Raw genomic sequence first — 10,159 nt, 5'->3', positions numbered from 1 at the left:
TTTCAAATCAAGTATCTCATTACTATCATCAAAATCAAATCTTTTATTATTTTATTTTTTATAGCTAGTTATGATTTTTTTTTTTTTTTTTTTTTTTTTTTTTTTGATAGATGATAAAAAATAGGTTAACTTTGAAAAATTACATACATCTTCATCAAACAATATCAAAGTGCAAAACTATAAACTATTCAAATAAGATTAAAGTTTATAAGCATACTAACCAGTAATTTAAAAATAATAATAATATTTATACTGTTTTAAAAAAATGTTTATAATGTATGTGTGTAACTATGTGTGTGACTATATATATATATATATATATATATATATATGCACAAGTGCACAAACATTAATTTCGAAATTCAGGGTTTAAGATTTATATAAATAAAAGCATATAAATGCATTTGCATAGAGATAGAAGAAAACTTGATTTTAAAAATAGGAATGTGTTAAATTTGTTTTACTATTTGCATAATAATCATTGGATGTCAACCAATCAAAGGAATAAAAAATTTATCATATTAAATAATTAACCTTGGCATATCAAATTGATAAAATAAAATAAAATAAACATCGAAGATTTTTGAAGGGATAACATTTGAGCAAATACTTTTCCAGAAAAGTATTTTTCATCCAAATGGATGAGTTCATTCATCAACATGAAAAGTGGGATGAACAGAGTTTAGGTACGGAGGTACGGAGACGAGCTCCCTGGGCCATGCAGAACAACAGGAAACGTCGTTGGAGGAGAGTTTGAGAAACATGGGGAACGTCACAGAAGAAACGGGGCGGAAGGGGGGCAGGTGGGGAAGAAGAAGAAGACGACCTCGACGACGGCGACGAGGAGGGACGAAGGACGACGAAGGAGGACGTTTTCTCTAGACTAGGGCACCCGAGAGCTTCCTGTCTGTGCCGGGTAAACCGATACCGATGGCTTGCGTTTTGTACCAGGAATATCAATTTTCACACTTCTACAATGCATATTACCAAGCCAGCGTCGGTCCCCTCCTGCCCTCAACGTGTCGGATCGTCTTCTTCTTCGATGGAGCTGTCTCCTTCGCCTTACCCTCCGCGTCCCTCTGGATGACGAGTGATCCTTGCCAAGTAGCTTCTTCTCCCTCCTCCTCTATTCTAGTTTTATCCCTACTTGTTGCAGTTCACTGACTGCTCTCTTTTTCTTGCGACGGAGGCCCAAGCGTATCTTCGTCGATTCTCTCTCTCTTTTTTCTATTTTTTCTTTTATTTTTTTGGAGGTGCGTCTCTTTCTGTAGACCAGGGGTTTCTCCCGAACTGTGTTGGGCTAATTTGTCAGGTTTTTTGCGTTGGAAGATAAAGGGAGCAACGTGAATGTACTGAGTCACAGTTAGAATTTGTTTTTATGTTGAGTTGTGTTGTGTTGTTTGTTTTTATTTTTATTTTCAAAGCGTTAGTTCTCCCCCAGCAGGGTTAGCTCGGCCACTTTACGTCTTGGAAGGGGTTGCGGTGGAATTGGGGTGGCAAGCTGTTGGTACTCTTAGAAGGAGGTGCCCAGCAGAGGGTTTGAAGCATGGGGTCGGTAGTAGTAGCAACATCACTTATGTTTGGCTGTTGCTTACATCTCTAGTCTTTGGGACAGTCTCTGTTCACACGAAGGACATCTGAGTCCAGGAAACTTTTAATGTGTGATCAGCTTGCCATTTAGGCTTTCAATTTGCTTACGTTTCCCTTTGGCGCCTTCCGTGTTCTGTGATGAATATGGGATTGCTCGTCGTCAGGCAACAACAGAGCCTCTGTGTGGATGTTTGGGTTTTTTCTATTCGTATGTTATTAATGGACTAGACAGATATGCAACTGGGTTACGAGTTGAGCACACAATCTTGCAACGGTGGTAGGGGAGAGGTGGTCCTTTCATCATATACTTTTGAGCCTTTATGCAGATTAGAAGTATGGAATTGAAGCATTGAAAACCCTGAATTTTTTTGATGCTGAGAATAATAGGCGAGCATAAGCAGAGCGCGAAGCTTCTTTATTTCTTACTAGAAATTTGATTCTTTTATTTCATTTTATTGTACTGTTTATACATTTTGTGATTTTATTTTCTTCTGGAGTGGTGCACTGTTTTCTGGCGATTTCGTTAGCAGTAGATAGTCTCTCCTATCAGACTTGAAAACCTAGCTCGCGCACGTGTATAAGGCCAACTGCAATTAGAGGTGATCTTGCGGCAACCACAAGCTCTCCACAGTGTAGCGCCTCTAGCATGCTGATGGCTAGAGCTAGCTTCTTTATTGAAGTACCGTGCACTTAAAGGCAGTTACCATGTGGAAGCATATGTTGTGTGGTCTTCATCTCCTTTTCGGTGGTGCTTTTGTCTCGACAAAGATCATCTAAACATCTCGTGTAGGTGTTTAGATAGTGCACATTCGATAATAGGTGTAGAAGTGAAGCCCGTTACTGTTGGTGGTTTGGAAGCATTTGAAACTTTGTAATTAGTTCACCTGGGAGCATGGCAGCTTCGCGGTCACGCTCCGGATCTCAACAGCCTGACATCGACATTCGACAAATCATCGCAGAAGCTCAAAGTCGCTGGTTGCGGCCTGTCGAAGTGTGCGAAATCTTGAAGAACTATGCTAAGTATGGATTCAAGCTCAACCCCGTTCCTCCTGTCCGTCCCTGCAGTGGGTCCATGTTTCTGTTTGACAGGAAAACGTTGAGATATTTCCGCAAAGATGGCCACAACTGGCGGAAGAAGAAGGATGGAAAGACTGTGCGTGAGGCGCACGAACGACTCAAGACTGGCAGTGTGGATGTTCTGCATTGTTACTATGCCCATGGCGAGGATAATTCCAGCTTTCAGAGGAGATGCTACTGGATGCTTGACCCTGCACTCGAGCATATTGTGCTTGTTCACTACCGGGAGGTGACGGAAGGCGGGAGGTTTACAATGAGTGACTCACAACACGGTTCTTCAGCAGCTCATGCCGCCAGCCCTCCTGATGTGTCTAATCCGGCTACGCCCCCGGAATTGGACCAAGAAGATACTGATGTGGTCGAGTCTGAAGATATCGAAGACCCAGGGTCCTTGGACCCTATCATCCCACCTAATGCCCCGCAAAATACTCTTCTTGACCAGCTTACTCCCCGGGCCCAGGCTGCCGCAGACTTAGACAATTCCCCCGTGAATGGCTGGATAGAGAGTGATCTCAGAGGTGGAAGTTCTTCTCACTTGTGGATGTCCTCTTCAAGTGGAGTTGGAACCTCAACCCATGAAAATCTTCTTAGTGTTCCTACGGGATTGACGCCTAAACTTGGGCAATTTCCTCAGCAGTCATCAAATACGCAGCAGCTTGGAGACAATCAATTTTCCGATGTGTTCGGCGCACAAGATCCGTTTGCGAATGGTCAGCGACAGGAAATTTTCACAGGTTCTATTGATGTTACTGGATGGAACCGTCAGATGATGGAAAATAATGCGAGAAATAATGCTGTCTTTGGTCAAAGTTCAGGAGGGCCTTTCCCACCGCAGAATAGCACGGGGGCAGCTATCTCGCAAAGCGTTGGCGGTCCTACCACGTACGTCAAGCAGGAAAGTATGCAAGGGACTGCAATGTGGTCTGATATTCTAGAGCAATGCACTACCCCATCAATTCACAGGAATATCATGGAGTCACTTATGGGCAACAATCAGGTTGAAATGAGTGGTTCGCCTCGCACACAGGACCTCGGATCTACTCAAGTTCCTCCCTCGAAGGGTATTTTGGAGGCTTTGTCTCCGAGAGGTCTAGGCAGGGAGCCCCAAACTGCCTTGGAAGCTAGTTTGCAGGCTGTGACCCAGGAAAAAGCTCTGAAAAGTGCAGGGCTATATCAGAGACGACTGTGCGGAATGAGGTCTGAATCCCAGCAGCTGGATTTGCAGTTTGAAAAGAAAGTTACAATGGAGAAAAATCCAGAACTCGAATCTTTTCCCAAGCTGGATAGTTTTGGACGTTGGATGACTCATACGTTGGAAGGTCAAAACTTTTTGAGTCCGGGTGCCTTTCAAACCAGCTGGCCTGGTACACCAACGATGGGTTTCTCAGCCTTACCTGATGATTTGTATCAAATTCCAGTTGATGCGAGTCTCAGTACCTCGGTCGCGGCAGATCAGCGATACAGTATCACGGATTCTTCCCCGGAGTGGGCGTATGCTACTGAAGGTGCAAAGGTGCTGGTTTCAGGCGTGTTCTTGGGGGACTACGCTAATACATCTGATGTAAAGTGGCACTGTATGTTCGGAGAGGTGGAGGTTCCTGCGGAAGTAATTAGCGGTGGGGTACTGAGGTGTATAGCACCTCCACATGCCGCTGGGAGAGTATTGTTTTACGTCACTTGTGGCGACCGTCAAGCTCATAGCGAGATTCGCGAGTTTGAGTATCGTGCCGGTGGTAGAGTAGCACTTGACAACAAAGCCGAGCGTCAAGCAGCAGAGGAAAGGTTATTCAAGCTTCGGCTGGCGCACCTGCTGCTTACTGAATCAGATGAAAACAGTGGCCACTTGGACGAAGCGACTTTCCTGAAGCAGTGGCAATGTTTGAATTCCTTTTCTTCTTCACATAGCGATGCCGATTGGCAGGAAATGGAAACTCTCGCAAATACCACTGATTTCTCCCAAGATGTCAACTTTCACGATCGTCTACTCCAAGTACTTTTGAAGGCCCGCATGCAGAAGTGGTTACTATCTAAGATTCAAGAGGAAGGGAAGGGTGCCTCAGTTCTTGATGTGCGGGGGCAGGGGGTTCTGCACATGGCTGCTGCTTTAGGATATGACTGGGTAATTTCTCCGTTGTTAGCTGCTGGTGTTCCCATCAATTTCCGAGACGCCCGTGGCTGGACTGCTCTTCATTGGGCTGCTTCTTTTGGGAAAGAACAAGTTGTGGTCGCTCTGCTGGGACATGGAGCAGATCCAGGAACTGTGACTGACCCTACACCTTCGTGTCCATCTGGTCAAACCCCAGCGGACCTGGCATTGATGAATGGACATGTAGGAATCGGAGGTTTTCTTGCTGAGAGCAGTTTAACCCGCCGTCTATCGACGATGAGTCTTAAAGAGAATCCTATTGCTGTTGCGAATGCTCATTTTGCTGGTGAATCTGCTGTTGCAAAATTGTCGAGACGTGATAGCATCAAGCAGACCTTATCAAATAGAAGTGTAGATTCATTGTCCATTAAGGAATCATTACAAGCCGTTCGTAATGCTGCTCGAGCAGCGGCCTTAATACAGTCAGTTTTTCGCCAACACTCTTTCCGGAAGAGAGCGGAGAAAGAAGAGACATCACCGAAGTTTGACGAGTACGGTATGACTGAGAGTCAAATTCGTGGATTTGTAGCAGCTCGTGCAGCTCATAAAATACAGAAAGCCTATCGAGGCCATCAGGAGAAAAAGCAGCAGCTGGCTGCCAGTCGCATACAGAATAAGTACAGGAGTTGGAAGGTGCGGAAGGACTATGTGAACCTACGGCAGCGAGTGGTGAAAATTCAGGCCCATGTACGTGGAAACTTGGTTCGGAGGCGTTTCAGGAAGCTACTGTGGTCAGTGGGGGTTTTGGATAAGGTCATATTGCGGTGGAGACGCAAAAGGTCGGGGCTTCGGGGCTTTAAGAGTGGGGACCTTGGCGTTGATACCAAGGAGGACGACGAAGAATTTTTGAAAGAGGGAAGAATACTAGCTGAGAAAGCCGTTGAGAAGGCAGTAACGACAGTCCAGTCTATGGTGCGTTCCCAGCCTGCTCGAGATCAGTACATGCGCTTACGTGAAGGGTCGCTGAAAGCCGAACAGTCTGGGCAGTTTCACCAACTAGCCAGCCCACAGGAATTACTCACTAGCCCTGATGTTGAGTATAATTCATATGAAGAATTTCAAAATCAGCACATGAATCAGTATCTGGAGAGTAATGGTGACCAGCTCATGAGCTTCGCTGACTAGTCGTGGTCTATGGAAGCGTTAATTTCATCCCTGAAGTCACACTATTTGGGCGAAGATGTTAACCAGCTCACCTGGCAATGATGTATTGGAGGTAAGCCATCAAATTTACTGGGATGTCGTAATGGTGACTACTTTCCTTTTCATAGAATCCCTGGAAATCCTCTGAAGAGCAAGCAACAAAGACTTGCATATATGCCCTTGCATACTTGCTTGTGTTAGCTACGTATCAGCGTGCTGCTTCTATTAAGGAATATAAAATTGTGAACTTTTTTGGAGATCGTGTATTCTATTTGTTTTGATGTTGATGCTATGTTTGGGCTTTTGCAGACCACTCTTTTGGACCGGGTGCTTGCTAGTGGTTCACAGCTTCTTTCGGTCATGAATGGAAGCATTGGATAGGTGTACAAAGAGGAATCTGGTACTGGATCGAGAGTTCACTTTCTTTCTGCCAAGTGTTATTGTCCACTGTGTAAACCACTGTAAAGAGCACTGTGTAATTTGTAGATATCTTACAATTTTCCGTGTGCACTGCTTCTCAAGACACACGCAGTGTTGGTTACAAGTGAGAAATTCTTTAGAGACTAGTCATAATCCCTAGTCCAGCTTCCTGTGTAGAATGTGGAACTATGGATGGTCTCTTCCTATTTCTAATTTTGGAAGGGCGAGTAAACAAAATGCATCTTGCTTGATTGTGCAATTGATAACAGGACTATTTATGAAACAGATACCGACCCTCGGATCTCGACTGAAATACTATTGTTCCAATAGTTTTTGGAATGCTAACAGCATATAGCTTATAGGAGTAAGCTTACGCTTCTGAATTACTTCAATTCACTAGTTGAGATGTTGTGGAAGTGGCACTTTTTACCATAAGGCTCCCACGAATATTGGTGGTATATAGTGGTTCAGAAAAAAATCGTAAAATGTGCATAATAAGTATCAAAATATAATATTAAAGTTTGACTTTGCGGTATTAAACCTTATTTATTTATCAAGAGTTCGAATTCATCAATCAATGAAAGCCATGGAATTTGCATTTCATCAAACCCAATTGGCTTAGCGTCGTATGTAGCGGCCCTTAGTAGTTGTTAGTTTATGGGGCAGCAATTGCTTTGAGTTGCTCGCTTCTGCTGATATCGCCTAGAAACAAATAGTGATTGTTTGTGCGTAGGGTAGTGAACAAGAAGCATATTGATGGTTCAAATTATCTGGTGCAGATTTGGAATTGTCTAGGGCACATTGAAGGTGTTGAAAGTGTGACTTAGGAGGACGCCCTTGTGCTGTCTTTTGAGTGGGAGCGATTGAGTTCTGTGAAGAATTTAAGGTTCATGAAGTCAGTTTCGAATTATCTTGAGACATTGTGGCAGAATTGGCAACTCATAGACGTGATGATGTCCCCAAGCTGCTAGCAATCAGGAATGAGCGTAAGGAAGGACTCGTCCACCCTTTTTTCTCTATCCTAAATCTGCAATGAAGGTTGCACCTTGTATTTAATCGAAGTTCCACTTTCATAAGTGCAACCAAAACCCAAGAAAATCAAAGGAGCTGGTCCGTACCAATTTATATTAATTCTGTTATATGTAAAGCAGTATAAGAGTTCGAGTTCACAATGAACACACAAACGGTAATCACATTTTCCTGAACTGACTGCCTGCGAAGACGATCAACATGGTCATGATGGCGGAATAGACAGGCGTGGGGGCTCGCTTCACAGCAGGACCTAGGAGGGGGAGCTGCTCCGCTCCGGGCCTGGCTAATGTAACTATGGTAGGAATGACGAATGAGAAGAGCAAGATGTTGGTGCTGACCCGAGCCGACACATTCTTTGTAAATGTCTCAATGAAGGCATTGAACTCGTTTCGGTCCAGCATTCCATCGTTATTCTTATCATAGGTCTGTTGCATCCAAGTCAGATTTGGTTAAGGAGCCACTAACGTGTGAACATCTGAGAAATATAAAAGCATTTAAACACTAAGGTCACATGGTGGATTCCTCAGTCTCAGAGAGAGCAGGGAGGAACGTAGGAGGGACACAAACCTTCAGAAGCTCCTGAACCTCTTCCTTCGTGGGGGGATCATTGAAAGGACCTGGAAGAGTCTTGTTGATATCGCTGTTACAGACACCAAACAACGATTAGTAAGCCAACTGCAAGAGCGCCTCCAAGAGGGTAATCAAATACATTCCACACAAGACGATGACGGAAACAACTGCATGGACGACTGGAAGAAATCGGCTTCAAAAGCGTGGAAGTTAGAAGTGAGAATGGAAACTCGATGAGCTAGCGGTATTTTCTTAAGGTGGAGCTTAGAAAGGTGATTGAACTCTTTACTTGTAGACAAGCAGGATGGCACAGTACAAGTCTTGGACTCCAAGCGCTCGGTGCTCACTCGTGCTTGCAAAACGTTCCCATACCCGATCCACTATCTTCTTCACCTGAGGGTTGCCTTTTTCCTTGGCTGCACATTCATTCATCGAGCGTATCAGTAGTGCGTGAAATTCAGCCCTTACATGACTCCAGCTACATAACAGATGCATCAAATTGTCAAATCTAGTCGTGGCAATGTGATATCATAGTAGCATATCCGTTGTCCAAAATTTAAGGGTATTACCAACAATTCTCCTATTCTTTGAATTGCTCGCCGGTGAATTAAATTACAAACCCCTCACATTTTCTGTCCACCAGATACCGCCAAAACTTAAAAATCGTATGGAGTTGAAAGAAACGTATGCCATGACCCTCTTTGTTCACTTTCAATAAAATTAATACATGCGAACGTAGAGCCCCAAATCATACACACTTCCCTGTCTTTTCGCAGTCAATTTTATTCGAAAAGTGAAACCCTCGATCACTCCAAATTCGCCACATAGACAAAAAAAAACCCCAATTCCGAGAAATCACCTCCACGAACACAGATGCTGAGGCCCCAAACTTCTATCAACAAACTTGGACAAATCTCATGAAACCAAAATAAACCAAACAAACTAATTTCTCAATCCACACAGCTTGCGAAGCCGAAAAAACTTACAAACCTCATAATCTAAAAAAGCCTTACTTTTACCCAAAAAAACACACACGTAGACAGATAGACAGACAGACACACACACACACACACACACATGCACATCATCCGTTTCGACTCCTACACAAACCAAAAGCCAGAAACACAAAAGAAAATACAAAAATATATTAACAACCCAGTTCCAAGAAAATAAACGCTTCGAAATTCACGAATTCAATCAAGGATCGACGCAACTACTTACACTTGAGATTACCCATCATACAGGTCCAAATCGTGCTCCAAACTCAACTGCTAGTGGTTCAAACGACGACACCCCTCCCTACTGCGATCCCACGACCACCCCATCCAGAGCTTGCGAATCACGATGAACTCCGATGAGCCTGGCGATTGACAGCAGCACAATTCCAAAGGGGGGTTTGGGGGGATACCCTGAAGCCATGACCGGGGCTGGATTCGAGACCGCATGGCTCAACGCCGAAGGTTGTCGGTAGATCCGTGGTGAAGGGGTACTCACATACATAGCTGACGAGGTTGGATATATGACCGCGTCCGCCCTTGGCCATTTTTCTGTTGCTAGTGGCGAAAATTCATCCATCCGTCATTGAAGGATGAACTCCGCCCGCCCCAACCGATGCACGCGCCAGTTTTTCAAAATCCTGGAGGCTTGAGCCCTGGCTTCTTCCTGACCTAGAAAAATCGAGAACTCTCGTTGTTTGTTTCGTTCCAATTATTGTGTGAAAGAGCTCATCCCGGAAGTCGCTGATCACCCTCGATGCATCTGTATTATGGGGCATCTTGAGCATTGCCGATCACGGAATATATGCGGATGTCCATTGATGAAGCGTGCGGGTCTAGTGATTATTTCACCAACAAGAATCAGTAACATGATGCAACTTTTAGAGTTATTGTCTCTTCAAGCTGTTGAGTTGTTGTCCACGGAATGTTTTTTTCAACTTTGACTGGTGGTCACCACGGGATCCACAAGCACTACCTTCAATTTTGTTCATGTGCATTAGCTTTGGTGCAACTCTTAGCTAGGTAGTATACTTTACGATTGTGAATGAACAACAAAGGTTGATTGACCTTGTGTAGAGTATTTTAGACAAGATCATTCTGGAATCCAAGATTATATCCCTGTACTTTTACAGTATGAGGCTGACCATGGAATTAGTTTGTTTTGTTCGAAGAAGCGGCGGATTAA

General features: G+C 44.1%; 2 protein-coding genes across 3 annotated transcripts; one reads left to right on the top strand and one right to left on the bottom strand.

Moving 5' to 3' along the window:
- Positions 1 to 892: 892 nt before the first annotated feature.
- On the top strand, positions 893 to 6,661 carry LOC112279877 (calmodulin-binding transcription activator 3). The gene is made up of 2 exons (XM_073533028.2): positions 893 to 6,029; positions 6,266 to 6,661. Exon 1 carries the CDS (start codon positions 2,483 to 2,485, stop codon positions 5,936 to 5,938), a length of 3,456 nt encoding a protein of 1,151 aa, XP_073389129.1. The 5' UTR covers positions 893 to 2,482; the 3' UTR covers positions 5,939 to 6,029; positions 6,266 to 6,661.
- Positions 6,662 to 7,470: 809 nt separating this feature from the next.
- Positions 7,471 to 9,478, bottom strand: LOC112279457 (uncharacterized). 2 transcript variants are annotated; one of them, XM_024513914.3, is made up of 4 exons: positions 9,387 to 9,478; positions 8,268 to 8,394; positions 7,976 to 8,048; positions 7,471 to 7,833 (listed from the first exon to the last, which is right to left on the bottom strand). In XM_024513914.3, exons 1-4 carry the CDS (start codon positions 9,421 to 9,423, stop codon positions 7,567 to 7,569), a joined length of 504 nt encoding a protein of 167 aa, XP_024369682.1. In that variant the 5' UTR covers positions 9,424 to 9,478; the 3' UTR covers positions 7,471 to 7,566. The 2 variants fall into 2 exon arrangements, with proteins under 2 accessions (XP_024369682.1, XP_024369683.1); XM_024513915.3 differs by lacking the exon at positions 9,387 to 9,478 and adding an exon at positions 9,200 to 9,371.
- Between the last annotated feature and the right edge of the window lie 681 nt (positions 9,479 to 10,159).

Source organism: Physcomitrium patens, chromosome 3, assembly GCF_059467195.1.
Source record: "Physcomitrium patens ecotype Gransden chromosome 3, ASM5946719v1, whole genome shotgun sequence".
NCBI lineage: Eukaryota > Viridiplantae > Streptophyta > Bryopsida > Funariales > Funariaceae > Physcomitrium > Physcomitrium patens.
The sequence above is the reverse complement of the archived record's forward strand: the minus strand, read 5'-3'. Positions and strand labels throughout refer to the sequence as shown.

What these genes read in the sequence shown, in the direction of transcription:
- LOC112279457 (XM_024513914.3), bottom strand. Translation starts at nt 9,423, where the DNA reads ATGCGGTCTCGAATCCAGCCCCGGTCATGGCTTCAGG. An exon ending in GCCATCCTGCTTGTCTACAA is followed by an intron (nt 8,049 to 8,267) that starts GTAAAGAGTTCA and finishes TGTCTGTAACAG; the next exon opens with CGATATCAACAAGACTCTTC. An exon ending in AGGTTCAGGAGCTTCTGAAG is followed by an intron (nt 7,834 to 7,975) that starts GTTTGTGTCCCT and finishes TGGATGCAACAG; the next exon opens with ACCTATGATAAGAATAACGA.
- LOC112279877 (XM_073533028.2), top strand. Translation starts at nt 2,483, where the DNA reads ATGGCAGCTTCGCGGTCACGCTCCGGATCTCAACAGCCTGACATCGAC.